The 21,074-nt window shown below is 36.8% G+C and overlaps 1 protein-coding gene across 2 annotated transcripts in view; it reads left to right on the top strand.

Moving 5' to 3' along the window:
• USPL1 (ubiquitin specific peptidase like 1) overlaps positions 1 to 21,074 on the top strand; it is a 39,706-nt gene that overhangs the window by 749 nt on the left and 17,883 nt on the right. Inside the window, exons 2-6 of one of the 2 annotated variants that reach the window (XM_058277000.2) lie at positions 3,228 to 3,393; positions 3,900 to 4,028; positions 10,305 to 10,941; positions 14,189 to 14,302; positions 19,098 to 19,227. In XM_058277000.2, coding sequence (XP_058132983.1) covers positions 3,295 to 3,393; positions 3,900 to 4,028; positions 10,305 to 10,941; positions 14,189 to 14,302; positions 19,098 to 19,227 — 1,109 coding nt within the window. In that variant the 5' untranslated portion in view covers positions 3,228 to 3,294. The remainder of the gene's footprint in view (positions 1 to 3,227; positions 3,394 to 3,899; positions 4,029 to 10,304; positions 10,942 to 14,188; positions 14,303 to 19,097; positions 19,228 to 21,074) is intronic. The other variant, XM_023584774.2, reaches the window with a different exon arrangement.

Here is a 21,074-nt window from a genome sequence, read left to right as displayed (position 1 = left end):
CGTTTCGCGATTTCCAAGGCCAGCTTTCCAGGTTTATTGCACCGTAACTGAGTCCATGCCGGGCTAGTAATTCACATTCAGACCCTGGGAGTATCAGTGGCTCACGGAAGTATGAAAAGCCGGTGTTAGAAGAAAGGTGGAGTGGAGTAGAGAAATAAGAAAAGCTGGATTGCTCTCACAGGTCAATGAATGTTAGGTCATACTGTACCGTTTGGACTTTTTAAGTAAACAGTCTGGAATAAATAAATGATTTTAAACTGAACAGGGACAGACTCAGATTTGTTTTATAGGAACATCACTTTGCCACTGATAAAAGAGTGGGGATGGAATGGAAAGAGAGGTAGGATTTGAGACATGTATGCACAGAATTGGGTGGCTTGTACTTTGTAAAGAAGGGGGAAATGAGAGTTGAGAAGGACTCAGATGTTTCTAGTTCCTGCGTTGGGAAGGATGGAAATGTCAAAATTTAGGTGAGATACACAAAGGGGAAGAGGTTGTTTTTTTGAAGGTGGGGGCAATGAAGGAAAGACTAATTGAGTTTTAAGAACCACCCCAGGGTTTTGTGTGCTTGGACAATGCAAATTGAATTTGAAAGAAAACTGAGTAGCCTACCTTTGTTATTTTATTAAGTGAATTTTCTTTTGGGGGAAAGGGATTCTATATATTTCTGGGTTTCAGGATATCAAACACCAGCCTACCAGCTTTCCTCATTGGAATGTTGTGATGGCCGGAGCAGGAGAGCAGATTTGAAGACTTAGTTTTCGCTATTCAGCATGCCTTCCCCATACTTTAGTTTATTTTTTTTAAATATAACAGAGAGAACCATCCAGAAAAAGGTTTTCAAGATCCCTAAGGCAAATAGAAATTGTCACCAAAAATAACTTACTCAAGGTACATAATTTTCCAGTTTTTCTTTTGAGAATACTGCAGAATGATATGAGGTGTGTTGCATATTTTCTAGATAGAATGAACTAAGTATAAACTTAGCAGCAGATGAATAGTATATAATTTATGCTTCAGGTGTGGTGATAAGCATTTCGAATGCATTGGCTCATTTAATTCTTAGAACGAATCAGTTTTACAATCAAGAAATTTCTGTACCCTGATCTGCTAGTGCGAAGCCCATGCTTTTAGGTGCTCTGGAACTATAGAGGCTTGACTCTTTCTTCTATGGTCACCTTTGTAAGTGAATTATAAACTCGGCCAAGGTAATAAGCCTGTGATGTCAGTGAGGAGTTGAAAAAGAAAAAGAAAAAGTTAGCATCACACTTGTGTAAACTGTTAAGTCAGCGGTTCTCAGTGAACGATATACCTTTCTTCTTCCAAAATATTTTTGGTTGTCACTACTCGGGAGAGGGTGCTACCGGCTTCTGGTAAGTGGAGGCCGAGGTTGCTGCTAACCATTCTACAATGTACAGGAAAGCCCCCACAACAACGAATTAAGTGGTCCAAAATGTCCGAAGTGCTGAGGTTAGGAAACTCTGCCTTGTGGTTAATTCCCTCAGAAATAGGAAATTGAGATTCACAGGTACCGACTTTTTAAAAAGCATTTTTGTTTTTCAAATTATTCCTTGGCTTGAAAGGTGTGTGAAGTTTATACAGCTGTGAGCCACTGATTCCCAGAAGATGATTGTTGTAGAATCATGGATTCTTAGATTTGGGAAGGATCTTAAGAACTGTCTAGTTCAGTCAACTATGCTTGAAATTATTTTTACAACCTCCTGCTAAATGATAATTCACCTAGGCTTAAAAGTCCCTTGTATCTGTCTTTAACTTATTTTTCACTAGAGAGGTTTTAGGTATATAGAAAGATGCAGAAAATAGAGTTCCCATGTACCCCCTCATATAAGCAGTTCTCTTTGTGTTAGTGTAGTATCATTGTTTCAATGGGAACAATGCTATGGTAATTATACTGTGAAGTATAGTACATCGTTTATATGAAGGGTCACTGTGTTGTGCAATCCTATGTTTTTTTTTAAATTTTAGGTTTTATTAGAGAAATTGTAGGTTTACAGAAAAATCATGCTTATATTCAGAGTTCTCATATACCACTCTATAATCGACACCTTGCGGTAGTGTGGTGCATTTGTTAACAATTATGAAAGAACTTTTTTATAATTGTGCTATCAACTATGTGCATTATTTACAATAGGTTCACTATGTTGTATGGTCTTAATTTTTAAAAATTTTAATTCTAGTAACATATATACAATTTAAAATTTCGCCTTTGACCACATTTAATTATATTCAGTGTTGTAAGTTATAGTCTCAATGTTGCACTTCCATCACCATCATCCATTTGCAAAACTTGACAACCACCCCAAATAGAAACTCTGTACAATTTAAGCATTAACTCCCCATTGCCTGTCACTCCCCCCACACACTCCCCTGGTAATTATATTCTAGTTTCTGACTCCATGAATTTGCTTATTCAATTATTTTGTATCACACAATATTTGCCCTTTTGTGTCAGACTTACTTGACTCAACAGAATGTCTTCAAAATTCAGGTTTCACTATATTTTAAATACCTATTTAAACTGCTCTTTATTTCCCCTTATACTCACCTCTAGTCTCTTATATTCAACTGCTGCCTGTGGTTCTACTTCATGGGACTACACTCAACTAATTTGTCACATGTGTAATTTATACTATGAAAGTATATTTTTGTTCTGATAGAGATCATTTACTTTTAATATAAAACAGTATTTTGTGGACAGCTTTTAAAAAGGCATTATGCTAAACTGGTGAAATATTTTTGGTGGTTGAAAACAGTAAGAACAGATGGGATAAATGGTTGTTTGGTTCTTTTGTCCCTTTCAAGTCATGGTGCAGTGGAGCTGGGGTTTTTAAGTACTTTCTTCGTTTACTGTTGGCGTATTCATTTCAGGTTCATAGATTCTAAAAACTTACTTTGTCAAACTCTGGTTAGTAGTTTGCTTTTAATAATAGCTACCTCTACTACAAGATTTGTTTAATTTGCTTACAAATGAGTCTACTATGAAAATTGATCCTATGGTCACTTTCTATTCTCTCCACAAATCTGTGAGATTTATAAATAAATTTAAACATTTTGTTTTCACTTAAGATCGAATTTTCAGGATATGTTTATCTTAGGGCATATAACTCTTGATATACTTAATATATGTAAACCTTATTAAGTAGTATAGATCTTTTTCAACATAAATGGGACTTTTATTTAATTGCCTATTAACTTTTTTTTTCCAGGGTTCATTGAAAAATCCTTAGTGATATTGACATGTTTCAAGTGACATAAATTAGCCAATGACTCGGAATGATGGATTCCCTGAAGATTGGAAATGGTTTGCCAGTGATTGGACAAGGGACTGATATAGGGATATCTTCACTCCCCGTGGTGGGGTATTTGGGAAAAGTTAGTGAGCTCATTCTTTGCCTCAGTGCAAAGTTTTTTATTTTTTCCCCTTATCTTTTTGAGACTTAAATTCAGTTTGAATTTTACCATTAACTTCTAAAAAATTGTATCTTCCACGGAAATCTTACAGCAATGGCGAAAGATTATATTAATGTATTTATCTCTCTGTGTTTTATTGATATGCGAAAGTAGACATAACACAAAGACTTTATGGTTTGCTATTTTTGAAAATATGGAACATACGTTTTTCCTGGCTGTGTCACTCCTTTTCCCCTTGCATATAAAACTGATGCAGTTCTTAATACTTTAAGTTTAATATTTAAGACTAATATAACTGTGGTTAAAGCTTTGTATGCATTTCTTTTATTTGTCATGTTTAAGGTATTTTACCAGGCACTTCTAGTGAAAATTTTGTAATTATTTTCTGTTTAATTTTCTTTTAATGTTTTGTAATTTGATACAGTGTAGAAATGCCTGTATGTTAATTTGCTTTATTTCTCTTTTAGAATTATGATTCAGCTAAAGTTCCATCAGATGAGTATTGCCCAGCTTGTAGAAAGAAGGGAAAGTTAAAAGCCTTAAAGACTTATCGAATTAGCTTTAAAGAATCTATCTTTTTGTGTGAGGATTTGCAGGTAAAGTATTCATCTGATAGAACATATATACTTTTGCCTATTGCTTTGTCTTCAGTGTTTGTTTGTTCCCATGTTTTAGTTCTTAGAATGTAAATTTCTAATACATAGATAATTTGATTTCCTAAATCTATCTGGTATGCAGTTTTAAATAGTTTGTTATGTTTCCATCTGGCTTCCTGACTTGTTTATTATTAGATTTGACCTGGCAAATTAGAGGAGAAATAACATTTCAATTAAAAAAAAAACCAAAAAACCTAAGAATCATTGTTCCCTTTTAACCTATAGTGGATAATCTCTCATTTCTTTGGTTTATTAACTTTGAGACTAATTGGAAAAGTTATTCATCTCTCATATACCTGAAAGGGTATTGTGGAAATTGGTTTGTCCAAAAACAGTGTATGTACTCTGAGCTAAGTATTTTGTATTTAGACTTTAAAAGGCTCTAAATATCTTTTAGAATTAATTATAGTAGGTACAACTTCTTTATAAAAGAACTCATAAAATTCTGTAATACTCTACAGTTTAATGTACTTGACAGCTTATGAAACCGTTTAATACACATTTAATTCTTAAAGCTTTGCAAGGTAGATATGCCCATTTTATGATTGAAACGCAAATTAAGAGGGTTTAGGGACCCAAGATCTTCATATAGTAGGAGAGTAGTGACTGGAATGCAGACTTCTAATTTCGATCTGTTTACTCCAGCTAAACTAGATGTTTGTCAGAATAATATGATGGAGTGCTTTTAAAAAATTCCTAGGTCTTCTGCCTTGATTCTGATTTAGCCGTTTTTCTGATCAGCCAAGTTTGGAAGATGCTAGACTGAACCACACTGTTGGTGATAATTTTGCTGGGTATGACCTGAAGAAAAACTATATTTAAAAATCCCAGGCATTCTGATGAAGAGAAATAAACTTCTTGATGCATTTATTTACTTTATTTTTAAATTTTGTTTTATGCATTTATGTAGTAAATATTTTTTTGAGTGTCAGTGTGTTCCAGATGCTAGGATACAGTATTGAACAAACAAAATTTCCTGCTTCAAGGGGGTTATGTTCTAACGTGGGAAACCAGCACAATAAATGAGTAAAATTTTGCATGTGTCAGATGCTGAAAAGTGCTGTGGAGAAAAGCAGTAAGGACTAGAATGCCAATGATGGGGAGTTTGCAGTTTTAAATAGAGTGGTCAAGGGAATGCTTCATTGAGAAAATGATATTTGAGCAGGGCCCTGAAAGAGATGAAGGGGAGCAAGTCAGGTGGCTGTCTAGAGAAAGTAAAGTGCCTTGTGTGGGTGCGTGTGTAGCTGTACAAAGGCCCTGAGGGAGTGAAGGTTGCTTGTCAGGTTTGGGTTCCTGCAAGGAAGCCAGTGTGGTGGATCTGAGTAAGGGAGGGAAAGAGTGATAGAAGATGGGTCTGGAAAAGACTGGCGGGGCTAGACCAAGTAGGGTCTTACAGGCTTTTATTTATTTATTTATTTTTAATAAATTTTACTTTCAGGGAAGTTTTAGATTACCAAAAAGTTACGTTGAAAGTATAGGGGATTTCCATATAGTTTGCCCTTCCCCCTCCCACACTTTCCCCTATTAATAACATCTTACCTTAGTTTGGCATATTTGTTAAAATTGATGAACCAATATGGAAGCATTGCTACTAGCCAAAGTCTTTAGTGTACACTATGGTTTGCACTTTGCACTGTATAGTTTATAGGTTTTGACAAAATGTATAATGGCCTATATCTTCTATGGCAATATGCAGAACAGTTTCAGTGTTCTAAAAATGCCCTATGTTCCACCTAACCTTCCCTTCCCCTCCCCTCAGAACCTTTACAAGTTCCTTTGCTACTACAATAGTCTCCTTTGGTCCATGGTTGCATTTCTCCCTTACATTTGTTAATTCCTCAATTTTGAGGCTTTTGGGATGATGATGCCCGCTCTGTGTCAGATTGGGAGGAGGCTTAGATCTTATAGGGTAGATGGAAGGAGCTGATTTGCTTGCAATTGTGGATACTCTCCGTTTTGGAAAGAGTGTTCTCCTGAGCGAGTCTGTGTTGTCCATCATCATCATTTTATTTGCTGTACTGGGCAAATAGGTGTTGGCCACAACTCTGCTAAGGTTCACGGTTTAGTGGGCAAGTGAACAGACCAGAGATTTAAGTCTCTGGGACATATATTTAATGCTAATTATAGGTTCAAATAAAAGTGGTAAAAGAATCATGATTAGGGAAATTATAACTCTTATAATGGGGAGTTATATACTATTTTTAGGTCTCTTACTATATAAAACATAGCAGAGATGTTGGCTCAGAATTGGAATAATCTGACTTATTGAAAGGATCAGGAAGACTAGTTAGAAGATAATGGCAGTATTTCTGGGGGGAGGAAGGATTGTTGAAAGATTGAGTAGGAGAGAGAAAAATCAAGGATGATTCCAAGGTTTTTGACCTAAGCTATTGGAAGAATGACCTTGCCAGTTACTGAGGTGGGAAAGACTTTGGGAAGAGGAAGATAGAGGGGAAGAGCAGGAGGTCAGTACTGCACCTAACTGACTTCGTGGGTGAGTGGGCTAACAGTTTGATGTTTGTGTCTGGCGTTAAGTGGAGAGTGTATAGCTGGAGATAGAAGAGTGTAAGTCAGCATGTAGATGTCAAACTATGAGACCAAGTAAGTTTACCAAGAAGTATCGTGAAAGAGAACCAAGAACTGAGCCCTGGAGCACTCCAGCATTAAGAGTTTGGGGAGATGGTGTGGAACCTGCAAAGGAGTCTGAGAAGACTCAGACAGTGAGGCAAAAGTATCTCCAGGAAGGAGAGTGCAAGGCCCTGGAAGTCAAGTAAAAAGATTTAATGAAGGAAGGAGTGATTTACTCTCAGATGCCACTGATGGCTCAAGGGAAGGGACATCCCCGTACATTGACTTGAGCATCATAGAGGCCATCGAGACCTTGATGAGAATAGGTTCGATAATGTAGTAATGATAAAAGCCTGGTTGGGGTGGATTTACTGTTGATTAAAAATTGTTTTTCCTAATTATCAGTAAAAACCTGTTGTACTTTGTAGAGTCAGTTCGTTTACACCAGGGGTCATCAAACTGTTTTTGTATCACACATGAGCTAAGGAGGAATTGTACGTTTTTAAATGGTTTAAAAAAATCAAAAGAATACTCTTGTGACACATGAAAATGACATGAAATTCAAATTTCAGTGTTTATAAATAACAGTTTATTGGAACCATAGCCACACTCATTTGTTTACCTATCATCGGTGACTGCTTGGTTGCACACAAGAGTTGAGTAGTTGTCATGGTATTATGGCTCAGAAAGCCTAAAATATTTATTATCTGACCCTTTACAGAAAAACGTTTGCTTATCCCTGGTGTACAGGATCTCTGAATTAAGTTATTAATTTCTAAAGAGTTCCGTTAGAAAATTGGAGTTCATTATGAACATTATTTCAGTTGCTATAAATTATGAAGAACCACCTAAGAAAGTTCTTTAATCAGATATTTACATTAAAATGTTTCTTGATTTGAAAAAAAAAGCTAATATTGTTACTCCGTTTCAAAATTAATGCCAAATTGAATCTGGAAATACTTTACAGAGCTCTCAAATGTTTCAAACAATAGGGAGTTTCAACTTTATTTATTTATTTGAGCATTCCATTATCCAGTCTTTTTTTTTTTTTCCATGTTGAAAAAAGGTTTTGTTTTTTTAAAGCAGTTTTTTTGAGATACACACATGTATCATACAATCCAAAGTGTATAATCAGTGGCTTTTAATCACAGCATTGCGCATTCATCACTACAAAAAAAATTGTAGAATAATTTCATTATTCCAAAAAAAAAATCTCTACACCCTTTAGCAGTCACCTCTCAATCCCTCTCTCCTTCCCTAGCTCTACATAACCATTAATCTAATTCTATCTTTATAAATTGATTTATATTTACATTTTATATAAATAGAATAATGCAATATGTAATACTTTGGTTTCTTTCACTTAGCATAATGATTTTTTTTTTTTGCCTGATATTAACATCTTGTACCAGTTACATTTGTTCAGTTTCAAAGAAAAAGTCTTCTATGTATTTTAGTACCATATTTCATATTTCACATGAGGTTTTACTACGCTATACAGTAACATTTTATCATACTATACATGTTACATTTTTTTACTTTCCTTTTGGTAATGTTCATGACCTTAGACTTTCCCTTTCAATCACTGTCATACCCATATAACAGCACTGCTAGTTACAAACACTATGTGGTGCTTTCACCTTTTCAGTTCATTTCCAACGATTAACAGAAAGCCCCTAATTCTGCACAGGTTAATCCTCAGCTTTCCATTCTCTAACCTCATTCTATTCTTGGTAACCTATATTCTAGTTATTAACTAACATGGGTTTTTTTCTTTTTTTCTTTGAGCATTCCATTATTCAATCTTTTTTTTTTTTTATGTAGAAGAAAGGTTTTTAAATCAGTATTGCTTAGTATCAGATAAAATATTCATTTTGTTTTTTCTTCATTTATAAAATGAGTGTAAGTTATTTTTATAATTCGTGTTTAGCCATACCTTACAGAGAATTACATGTCCAAGTATAAGATAACATATTTTCCTTATTCCTGCTTTATAGGAATAAGAACAGAAGTTTATTTAAGCTGTTCAGAAATCAGTAAGAGAGAAAACATTGTTTTTTTTCCCCACATTTGATTTTTTTTTTTTCTTTTTTTAAGGAGGTACCGGGGATTGAACCCAGGACCTCTTCCACTGAGCTACATTTGTTTACCCGCATGTTAGATTTTAAATGAGGTGATTGGCGTGTATTAAAAAGTTACTGCTTTGTATATCTATTTGTAATGACTCCTTGAATACAATTATTACTTTTGTTTTTAAAGTGTTCTCAGTTTTCTGCCATAAGGTAGATTTAGGAGATAATCTCCAGCTATAAAGTTAAGGGTCAGGTTATTAGTTGATGGAGACTGCATAGCTAGTTGGTAACAGAAAACTAGAACTTGTCCCTTTATACCACATTGATTAAAAGATCAATTAATATAAGGATTTCATAGTAAATGTGATTTTATGAGTATAGTGTTCATTTGTATAGAAGAAGCTGTAATTTAAATGAGGGGATTATTGGATTTCAGTTACTGTTGTTGCGAAACAAATCACCTTAAATACTGAATGGCTTAATTTATGATTTCTCATAATTCTGTGGGTTGAACAGGCACTTCTTAAACTTCACGTCCTGTTAGCTAGGAAGGTTGAAGTGTCTGTGCTGGCAGTTGCTGCTAGCTGCTAGCTGGGACTCAGCTTGGGCAGTCAGCCAGGGGTCCCCATTTTTTTCCATGAGGCTAGTGGGATTCCTCATAGTATATAGCTAAGACTAAGAGGGAAAGTTCCAGAGAGAGGATTCCAAGAGGACAAGCCCCAGTGAACAGATGCATATCAGGCCCCATGTGCATCCTACTGGCAGATATTCCCTGCCCCGTTCACATGGCCAAGCCCCGAATCTGGGTGGCAGGGACTGACTCTACAAGGACTTGAAGACCAGGGGGTGTTGGTCCCTGGAGACCACTGAAGCTGCAGTGCATCGTGCTTCGGTCAAAGGAGGCATATATTTTAGGACATTTAGTGTACGGGTGTCTTGAATCTGTCTTGTAGCGTATTTTGGTAGTTTTCTAACTTGGGAAACATTTGCTAATTATTTCAGTAATTTGCTTGTATTTTTAGTATTTGGCTGAAGCTGTACTAATGTGTAGTGAGATGTGATGAATTCATTAAAATTCAGACTTCAAACCCAATAAAGATTTCAGTATCATGCCCTAAGATTAAGTTTCAGCCTCAAAATATAGAAACATGGAAATTACTCCATATGACTTTTCTATTTGAAAATACTCTTCTAATTTTTAATGTTATGCAGTGTATTGTACCAAAAGAGAGTAACACACTAATCATAGAGTATTTCTCTAAGTGGCTCTAATTTTTTTTAACTTGCTTGACATGAAATTTTTTATTAAAGCAAAAATATTTATGATTTCCTTGTTCACTTAGCCTAGAGTGACTCAGATTAAATCTTTGATTTGTCAAATTAACTAGGAAAAATTAATCTTTTGGGAGCTGGAATTTTTATTTAAAATGGTTGTTTCACCCTAGTTCCTTCAAATTTAGATTCATTACTGCTAAAATTTTTAAGTATTTTTCATGACATAGAAACTCTAATGTAAAACTTAAAGCTTGCTTGGAGTTTTGTAGTTTTTATCTTTTTATTTATTTTTCCTTTCTAGTGCATCTATCCATTGGGCTTTAAATCACTTAATGTCTTAATTTCTCCTGATTTGGAAAATTCTAACACTCCAAATAAGGCTCAGAAAAGAAAGATCTTGGAAACCAGCTATAAAGATTCACCTCTTTTAGCAAATTCCAAAAAGACTAAAAATCATATTGTTGATGAACAAACTTTGAACCGCAAACATAGTGGAGGAGCATATGTTGAAACCTCAACAAAATTACCTGATTTACTGCAAAATGATCAACAGAATCCAGTTAGGACAACTGATTCCTTGGAGCAGAATGAGAGTTTGGAAGCTGACACGGTTGACTTGGCTGCTGAAGATCCTGCTCCAGTTAATGTCTCTGGAACCAGGGGGACTTCCCCTCAAAATGAAGGATGCACATCTGAATTGGAAATGCCATTGGAAAGCAAATGTCCTTCATTTGGCCAGATGGTATATGTACAGTGGAAAAACGCTTATGCTCTCTGTTGGTTGGACTGTATCCTCTCAGCACTGGTGCACTTGGAAGGGTTAAAAAATACTGTGACTAAGCTGTGCTCTACAGAGGTATCTGTATTCTGGCAATTGTTTACAAAATATAATCAAGCAAATGGGCTTCTGTGCACGAATCGATTGGATGGAGTTAAAGGTTGGTACTAATATTTTATGTCTCCATAATTTTAAAAGATGTTAATCTTGAGCTTTTTCTTCACGGTATGTGGAAGAGATTCCTCGGTAGCTTCTCTTTTATGCAGAGACCTGGGAGCAAGAAGCCCAGGGACCAACACCAGGGAGCTTGAGATAACACCAGGTTACATTATCACGACTGTCGAAAAGGCAGTCTTTTTTAAAAACTTAAGAGGAAAGAGGAAAGAGGGTGTGGTTATAGCTTAGGCTGTTAGGGTAATGGTGGTCCGTAGAGTTCATCAAATAAAATTTTAAGGTTTGAAACTACCGAAAAGCAGAATAAAGAGGAAAATAACAACCACTCATAAACCCAAAAACCAAAGGTAAATCTTTACAATTACGATATAGTCTTTGTTTTCGCTTATATTTCTATAAAATAGGATGCCCATGAACCTTCTTCCCAATCTGAGAAAAATTAAAAACATTTCCCAATAACAATTCTGTGAAACTGCTTGTAGTTGTGGTACATTAATTTTCATTCTCTAATACTTTCATTATGTATCAGTATATTTGCTGATTTAACTGTCAGTGGACAGTTGGCTTGTTTTTTGTCCTTAAAATCCTGCTGCTTTGAACTTTCTTCGGTGTCTCTTGAGTCACGAGTTTAAGAGTTTCCCTTGGATATGACATAGGAATGGAATCATCAAAGCATATGCTCTGAGTCCGGAATTACAGGGCAAATTGTTTTCCAAAGGTTTGTACCAGTTAATAACTCCCATTACCAGTGTATAAGGCTACTTCCTTTCCATGTGCTCTCCCTTGTGTTATTTTCATACTTTGAGATTTTTGCTATTTGAATGGTATAAAATGGTCTGTCATATTGAATTTGCCTTTCCCAGATCTTAAAGAAGTTGAATGGTTCTTCATTTGTATGTTGACTATATGTTCCCTCTTCTGTGAAATTTTTCTTTGTGTCTTATCTCTTTTCTGTTGATTGTCATGTTATTGATTTGTATGAGTTTTCCTATATCTTTCTTGCTATTTTTATGGTAGGTTGTCATTTAATCTTCTAATTTGTGACTTGTGTTTTTACTTTGAGATATCTTTTGAGTACAGATGTTGATTTTTGCCTTTGGTAGTTTTGTAGTGTTGTGGCTTTTAAAAGAAATTTTTACTTTTTCCAAGGTCAGAATGCCATTCAGCTATATTTTCACTGGAAAATCATAAAGTTTTGCTTTTGACATTGAAATTCTTAATTTAGCTAGAGTTAATTTTTAGGTATGGTGTGAGGTAAGGATCCAATTCCTTCCTCCCCCCATAGCCAGTTTTTCTAGCTCCACATTTTGATAAGTCTTTCTCAATTGATCTTGCGTGTATCAGCATTCCATATGTCAGTTCAGCTCTTGTTTTGGAGGCACCAGGAATTGAACTTTGTACATAGAAGCAGGCACTCAACCAATTGGAGCTACATCTGCTTCCCTGTTCTGATATTTCTTAACTCTCAGTTTTGTTCCATTGGTCACTTTGTTGATAAATGCTCCAGTATCATATTATTTTAATTATTATGGCTGTTAAAGTCTTGCCATCTGCTAGAGCAAGAATCCCTACCATTTTTTAACTTCTTTGAAGTATTGAAGTAACTTGGTATATGTTTTTCCCTATCTTATTTGTATAGATAGTTTTTGACAGACTTGACATACATATTGCATATTACTGGTATTTTCATTAATGGAACATTTAAGCATAGTGTGATAAGGCTGCATTAACTATTTTTTTATTTTTTTATTTTTAAATTTATTTCTCTCCCCTTCCCCTCACTAACCCCCTCCCCCAGTTTTTGCTCTCTGTGTCCATTTGCTGTGTGTACTTCTGTGTCCACTTGCATTCTTATCAGTGGCACTGGGAAACTGTATCTCTTTTTTGTTGCATCATCTTGCTGCGTCAGCTCTCTGTGTGTGAAGTGCCACTCCTGGGCGGGCTGTGCTCTTTTCACATGGGGCAGGTCTCCTTGTGGAGTGCATCCTTGCATGTGGGGCTCCCCTACGCCGGGGACACCCCTGCGTGGCACAGCGCTCCTTGCGTGCAGCAGCACTGCGTGTGGGCCAGCTCACCACATGGGTGAGGAGGCCCTGGGTATTGAACCCTGTACCCTCCATATGGATGCTCTATCAATTGAGCCACAACCGCTTCCCTGCATTAACTATTTATTAAAGATTTCAGGGAAAAGATCCATTTGCAGTTTAAGAATAACTAGAGGCAGATGGCATGTAGAAGCTTTATCCAAAACAATTTTCTTTTATTCTTACATAGTTTCCTGTCATAGTAATTCCATTTTGAGGACTTTTCCCTACAGAAATCATCAAAAACATGGACAGAGATGTGCGAAGGTTATCACAATGGTATTCGTAAAAGTGAGAAAAAGAAACAACCAAATGTCCAGCACCAGGAGAATGGTTGCTTTAAAACAGTGGTTCAGTCCGATGTACTAGGTAGTCTGTTTTTTTTTTACATAATACATTTTATTGTTAGAGCAGTTTTAGGATTACAGAAAAATTACATAGGAAGCACAGAGTTCCCATGCCCTCCCATCTACCCACACCTAAAGGGTTCCCTGTTGAACCCTCATTTGTTAGTGTGGTTCCTTTGTTACAGTTGATGAAAAATATTGATACATTATTGTTAGCAAACTCAAATGAGCACATTTATGTGAAAATAGCAGGGTGTAGACTTGTATATACAATATGTCATCAAAGACTTCCATTTCCTCCAGAAAATGACATAGGAGGGGGAAATATATATCTGATGTTAGAGAAAGGAATATAGCTTAATTAAGAATCTTTACAAATTTACCTGTTCCTATAACTGAGCTGAATTCAATAAAATGTGTGCAAAGTAGAATAAATAGATGTCTCCAGCATAATTAATAATTGCTTGTTAAGAGATAGCATCAGATATCAGAAATAGGCAAAATATCTGGAAGAAGAGCTATTTTGATAGGCCTATAATTGTATGGATAGGAAGGAGTTACACTTCTGAGATTTTTTTCCCAGGCAGAATGGCTTCGGCCAGGCAATAAATATTAAAGATATGGACCTGATAACAAGTAATGAGGGAATACCTGGTATACCACAGGGAGAGGAGGAGGAATTCAAGAAATATTGTATCTTTGTTTGCAAAATGTACTGACAGTGGTGAACTTTAATTCTGGTGGTCTTCATTTGGAAAGGGATAGATCGATGAGAAATTGATAATCTATCTTTTATTTTAAGATGGAGATTGTAAAAAACCTACTTCAGAAATATTTGCAAAGATAGAGAACTGCCTGAATGAAGTCCGAGATGAAATTTTCATTAGGCTTCATCCCCAGCTTAGATGCACATTAGGTAAGTAATTTGTATAATTTAATGCAGTTTCTTCAAGTGTAAAGAAATACTTATAGACGAAGGGAATATAATCCTGTAATATTACTTTGGATGATCAGATTGTTGCCAAGAGAATCTGGGTGGGTTGGCTTCAGGGTCTTCTAGTGGCTGAATCGTGGGTGGGTGGGCTGTTCCACATCAGGATGCAGACCGGTGGTCCACCCCTGAGGGCAGGCATATTTCTCAGAATCAGGCGAGTGCTTAGGGATACACCGGTGACGGCTTCTCCAACACATTTCTCCCCCTGCCATAGACGAAGCCAGCACTTTTGACCTTGACTGTGTTTTTAAAAGCTCCTAGGGAATTTAAAGTAAATATGTGCATGGGGGCCATACCAGATTAATTACATCAGAATCTTGGGGGTAAGGCTCAGATAGCAGCAATTTTTAGAAACTTCTGTGAGATTCGCATCTGTGGACAGAGTTGGCAGTCTCTGGTCTAAAGCAGCCATTGTAATTTTGCCTCCCTTGCCTGTGCTTGGTTGAGAAATGGGCATGTGGTACAATTTTGGTCATTTGGACATGAGGAGAGATATACTGATGTCCTTTACCTTTAAAAAGGGCACAAGGATGGGACCTGCTTTATCCTCTGAATTGACTCTTGGCCTCTAGGAATAGAGTAGAGTAAAGGAGCTAGATTCTTCATGTCTTTCCATCTACTTTTTTTTTTTTTTTTTTTAAGATTTATTTATTTTTAAAAATTTCTCTCCCCTTGCCCCTCACCTCCCCAGTTGTCTGCTTTCTGTGTGCACTCACTGGGTGTTCTTCTGTGACCACTTCTATCCTTATCAGTGGCACCAGGAATCTGTGTTTTTTTTTGTTGCATCATCTTATTGTGTCAGCTCTCTGTGTGGGCGGTGCCATTCTTGGGCAGGCTGCACTTTATTTCGCGCTGGGTGGCTCTTCTTATGGGGCGCGCTCCTTGCACGTGGGGCTCCTCTATGCAGGGGACACCCCTGCATGGCAGGGCACTCCTTGCGTGCATCAGCACTGCGCATGGGCCAGCTCCACATGGGTCAAGGAGATCCAGGGTTTGAACTGCGAACCTCCCATGTGGTAGGTGGACGCCCTATCCATTGGGCCAAGTCTGCTTCCTGCCATCTACTTTTAGTATTGTAAAAGTAGCTGTTGGTCATTTTTTGTTGTTGTTCTTTTGTTTATAGAATGTATATTATTCCCTATTAATATGTTATCCATATTATGTAAAACATCAATGCCTTTAAGTTTTTCTCTCAAAAGGTGGTTTTGTTTTCATCAGGCCCTGATAGGGTATATGGAAGCAGTGTCTTTTATCCACAAAGACAGCTTTCGACCTATTTTTTTTTTGTCCCATGGTTTTGCTCTTTAGTTTTTCCACGTTGTTTCACTGACTCCTGCATGTATATGTTTACTCTGTTCTTACGATGTTCTATATGCCAACTCTCTGGCATTGCCTTCTCTAGATCTAAAGGGCTGTTCTAAATTATCTTAGATAGGAAGATGGGATGAATGCATTTTTCTTTTTTTTAAAAAGTGGAGCATTTACATATAGTAAAATGCACCCTTTTAAGTGTCCAGCTCTGCAAATTTGTACTAACATGTACCTGTGTGTAACCACCACCACAGTCAAGATATGGGGCAGATCTGTAACCGTAAACGTTTTCCTCAGGCTTCTTTGTAGCCAGTCACCTTCCCCCACCCCCAGCTCCTGGTATCCACTGATCTGGAGCCTTTTTTGTAAAATCCCTGGAGTAGAAACTGAGAGGTTTGCACATTGCCTTTTGGAAGTATTTCCCTCCAAGCGTGACCTGACATGTTTTATTTAGGGTTACTTGTTCAGTTCCCAGTTGAGGTCAAGAGTAGTTTCTTCCCCAGTTGGAGGCATCTCCACATAGCTCTCCATCATGATTATATTTGGAACAAGGTGCATCATGCTCCAACTCCATCTTGGGACTGATTTTCTATACAATAGAAAAGAGATTTTTTAAAATTATTATCTTGAATGAGTGTAACGATGGGGCAGGCTTACGGTTTTTCCTATACAGTTCTTCTCTCTTTGTACTACCTATTAAATAGTCATCAGTAGCTGCCATGTTAAAGTTTTCATTCTTACTAACGAAATATAATCTTTGCTTCAAAGAACATTTTAAAATTTTACAGTGTGTGCATCATTATTTTGAGTATTAACATGTATTTTAAGCACTAAAGATAGAGAATTACAATCTATATTGACTCTGAATGTTGGTTATATTTATAAGATCAACCTGAATCGTTTTGATTATTGTTTTTTAAATATCTCATAAACTATCCTCTTTCCTCTCCCTTTCCACAGTTTAAAAAATATAACATTACAAATACAACTGATGCCCCCTTTGTACCCTTCTCTAATTCTTCCTTACCTCCTTACAGAGGTAACTACTTCAATTTGGTGTTCGTCCCCTCAAATGTTTATCTCCCTTAAAAAAAAAAGATACTAAAAGCTAATGTTACGGATTTATTTATATAAGTCTAAAAAGGAAGTTATCTTTTCAGTATTGTATACTGGTGTGGGAGACCAGTAGATCAGAATGGACAGAGCAGAATCCTACCTCTTTGGTTTCTTATACTGTGACAGAGGTGGGGATTCAGAGAAAGAAGTGGCTTTCCTGTAAATGGCACTGGGACAGTTGGTTATTGACACAGGAGGAAAAATTGGAACCCTACTTCATACCGTGATCAGAAAGAAACATTGAAATGGAGACCTAAATGTGAAAAGCTGAGTTGTAGAACATTTGGAAGAAAATAATAGGTGAATATCTTTATGACTTAAGGATAGGGAAGAATTTCTTCAATAAGAAACATAAGTTAAAAGATGTGTATATTTGACTACAGTAAAGTTTAAAATTTCTGCGCAAATATAGAACAAGGAAATAACACCCAAAAATATCTTATTTAAAAAAAAAAAAGAGCCTTTGCATCTGGGTGGAGAGTGGGGATTAAGAATTAAGATAGTAGAGGCAAAGAAACCACTTAGCTAATTAGGCAGAATATTAAAAATTGGGATAGGTGTTAGTATTATATATTTTCTAGTAGATACTTTATACTTAATACCAATGAAATTTGTGATCCGAGTGCTGCATCAAAGGAAATATAATTATATCAATCAAAGAGCAATAAATGATCTATAATCATATAATTTATTTACTTTTTTTTTTTTTAAGATTTATTTTTTTATTTATTTCTCTCCCCTTCTCTCCTCCCCATTGTGTGCTCTCTGTGTCCATTCACTGTGTGTTCTTCTGTCCACTTGCATTCTTGTCAGTGGCACCAGGAATCTGTGTCTCTTTTGTTGTGTCATCTTGCTGTGTCAGTTCTTTGTGTGTGTGGCACCACTCCTGGGCAGGCTATACTTTTTTTGCATGGGGCAGCTCTCATGGGGCACACTCCTTGCGCATGGGGCTCCCCTGTGCAGGGGACACCCCTGCATGGCACGGCACTCCTTGGGCGCATCAGCACTGCGCATGGGCCAGCTCACCACCAGATCAGGAGGCCCTGGGTTTAACAGTGTTTTAGAGCTTTTCATGATCTTTTGATTTGATGAGAATTTTTTTTGTACTTTAGACCTGAAGATTTTATGTTGCCATTTGAACTGTACATTATTTGCTTTTTCAAAAATATTTAGTAATAATAGAATTAGCATTTGAAGGCTGACAAATTACAAAACTTATGCACTGTTCAGACAGCATTAGGGTGTTGCATGTTTTTACTTTTAGGAGATTGGTTTGTATTTATTTCTGTTTATAAAAAGATTTTGTTTTAATTTTATGTTTTTGTTCAAAAATAGCAGTGGGACCATAAGACAAAGGTGACTATTAAAATAGTTGTTGTGACTCTTGATGTTTATAGACTACACTTAGGCAATATTGCCTGCTTTTCTTCCTTTTGGTGCTTCCAAGGTGACTCCTCCTGGTGAGGCTCTGGGCAGATACAGTTCCAGCCTAGGGGAGAACTGGACCATGGAAGTATACCCTGTCCTGGTGGAGGGGCTCAGATTCCCTGTAGGCCAAATCAGTAAGGCAACTTCTTAGGTGTCCTGAAGGTAGAAAGGAGAAACCAGTTGAAGAATGAATGAACATAAGAGGAGAATGTGACTCCTACTCCTATTTCACTTGCAAGATCTCAGAACTGGAAACCAACATTCCTGGTTGAGTTTTTGTTTCATTTTAATGACAACAAAATTCAGATCTTCTTTAATCTTACTTAACAATGTTGAGGTTTCCTTGTTAAAGGAAAGGACTGGAGTAAAAGATTGAGAAGAGTAAAGGATCAGGAGATCCAGGGTGGTCCTCTGACCCTATGTGTTGTGTCTTCTCATGTAGAACTAGAAAAATGGTGTAGAAAAGGTGTTTTAATGTTTCATCCAACTCTGAGATTAGTCTACAGTATTTGGCCAGTTATATTATTTTTAGTATCAACTGTTTACATAATTTTGTTTTAATATGCTCAAGGGCTATTATAGATGGGAGGAATTTTTTTTTTATCCCCTGAGAAAACAGTATGGGTCTTTTGTGTCTTTTGTCTTAAATTTTCATAAATGTCCACCAAGAAAAATGAAAGCTAGAGACTGGGGTAGTAATTAAATCTTTGTGCTGGGCATTTTAGAAAAGTGCTTTAAAAACTTCTTCCCCAACTGAGAATGACTTATTCCAGGAGAATAGTGGGAAAAAAATAACCTTTATAATCTCGCTGTTTTTCAGTAGTTAATTATGAGTAATAATTTCTTGCTTTTCTTTTTGAAGGAGATATGGAAAGTCCTGTGTTTGCATTTCCTCTGCTTTTAAAAATAGAACCTCCCATTGAAAAGCTCTTCATGTATTCTTTTTCTTGGAACTTCGAATGTTCACTATGTGGACACAAGTATCAAAACAGGTTAGTTTTCTGTTTCTCAAAAATGATTCATTCTCTTGAAAATGGTTCAGAGTAATAACATTTGAATAAAATTTACTTCAGCCTGGAGTACTGCATCCTCCCTGATTCCTTCTCCCTTGACAAAATTTCTTACCATGTCTTGAAATCTGTCTGCCACTAGGAGAGGCATATTAAAAAAGACAGGTTTTAGCACCAGATACAGCAGTCTGCTTGCTGCTTTAAACCGAAAGGGTCAAAACCCCCTAGTATGATAGATTGTGAGTAGGAGTTTTCTGAAAAAATCCTTTAGTGGAAAGTGGGAACAAATGGGAAAAATAGTACTCCCTCACCCCATTCACTGGATTCCCTGCTGAGTAAGAGCACCTCTCAGAATTCCTTGGAACTCTGCTGTATTAGACTTATTGTTTTGAGATAAGGGTGTTTTCATTGGTTTGTTTTAGGTTTTTAACATCTTGGAAACTGATTTTAGGCTCCTAGAGTCTGGCAGCTGTTTCTCAGAGGTAACTTGCATTTCCCATCCCTTCCCTTGGTCCCGTGAAGGACCAGTCACCACCAGATCCTTCTGGGTGTGCACTGCCTTAGCCGTACTTTCTCCGTCCCTTACCAACGCTCCTAGGTGACGATTAGGATGGTCAAGATCGATCAATGTACATGGCCAAGGTTGGCATTGGGGAGGAAATGGAGTGAAGAAAGAGGATGCAGTTTGCTTTTGCTTTCATAAACCAGCCATGTGATTGGAGGAATTAGGTTTACAAGAGGGGTCAGGGTGGTGATTTGCATCAGCTGTGTGGCCCTCTCTGTCCATATCAGAGAAAGTTGCTGGTTGGGATTTTTAAAAATTAGCAAACTGGCTCTGTTGGTCGTTTATTCAAATTATTGCAATAGAGATAAATCTTTTCCTCACTCCTTAAACTCACCTAAGGGTAAGTTAGAAGACCTGGAGTCTCTCAAAATTGTTCAATGAAATTGTGAGAGAAAAATATAGTTAGTTATTCATTGTCAATATGAGATTATTTTTAGGTAATTTGGGGCAGTCAGGGAGAGTCGAGTTTGGGAGAATGCTCTAGGGAATGCAAGCAACAGAGCCAGAAACATTTGTGGGCTTTTTTGTTTTGTTTGTTTTTGTCTTGTTTTTTAACCAGTTAGTTCCCAAAGTATTAGAACAGGGCACAGATAAGAATTTCACTCATACCTGATTATGTGGAAGCAGATAATTTTGTATAAACAAGTGAATTAGTATGAAGACATATCCTATTTCCAGGTCTTCTAGCATTGATCTATACATAAATTACCTGGTTTTCTTCTTACAGGAATTCAGTGAGCAGACGGTAGAATCCTCATTTGACAGACATAGACAGTGAAGCTTGAAAGGGTTAAATAGATTGCCCATGGCCCCCTGGGAGTAAGTGGCGCAAGGGCATCAAGGATTCAAACTGAAGTTCCTCTGGCCTCTGAGACTTCTTGCTCACCTGGATTTTTAAGTAATGTCAATGAGTTTGGTGATTAAAATCTGCTTAGCTCTAGCTTTTCTAGAACCCTCATTGTAGTTGTTCACCAGCCTTTCATTGAGAGTGTTTTTTTGCCTGGACTCGCCTCAGCACTGGAAATAATCCTTATCCTGGCAGAATCCAGACCAGCTAGGGAAATCACATGGAAACACATAATAGAGAGCCAGTGGATGAATTTGATCTCTTGGCTGCTTTTAGTTATCGTTGAATACAAGATGATAAGTGCATTTTGGGAGGCTCTCGAGGAAAGAAGCCACCAGCCACTTTGGTTTCTTTTTTGTTCTTTCCAAAAATAGAAGAGGGAAAGCTAAAATGAAGTGGCATCTCTTTAAAGATGTT

The sequence above is a fragment of the Dasypus novemcinctus genome, chromosome 15 (genome assembly GCF_030445035.2).
Source record: "Dasypus novemcinctus isolate mDasNov1 chromosome 15, mDasNov1.1.hap2, whole genome shotgun sequence".
In the NCBI taxonomy this organism is placed as follows: Eukaryota; Metazoa; Chordata; class Mammalia; order Cingulata; family Dasypodidae; genus Dasypus; species Dasypus novemcinctus.
This window is presented reverse-complemented; position numbering and strand designations above follow the sequence as displayed.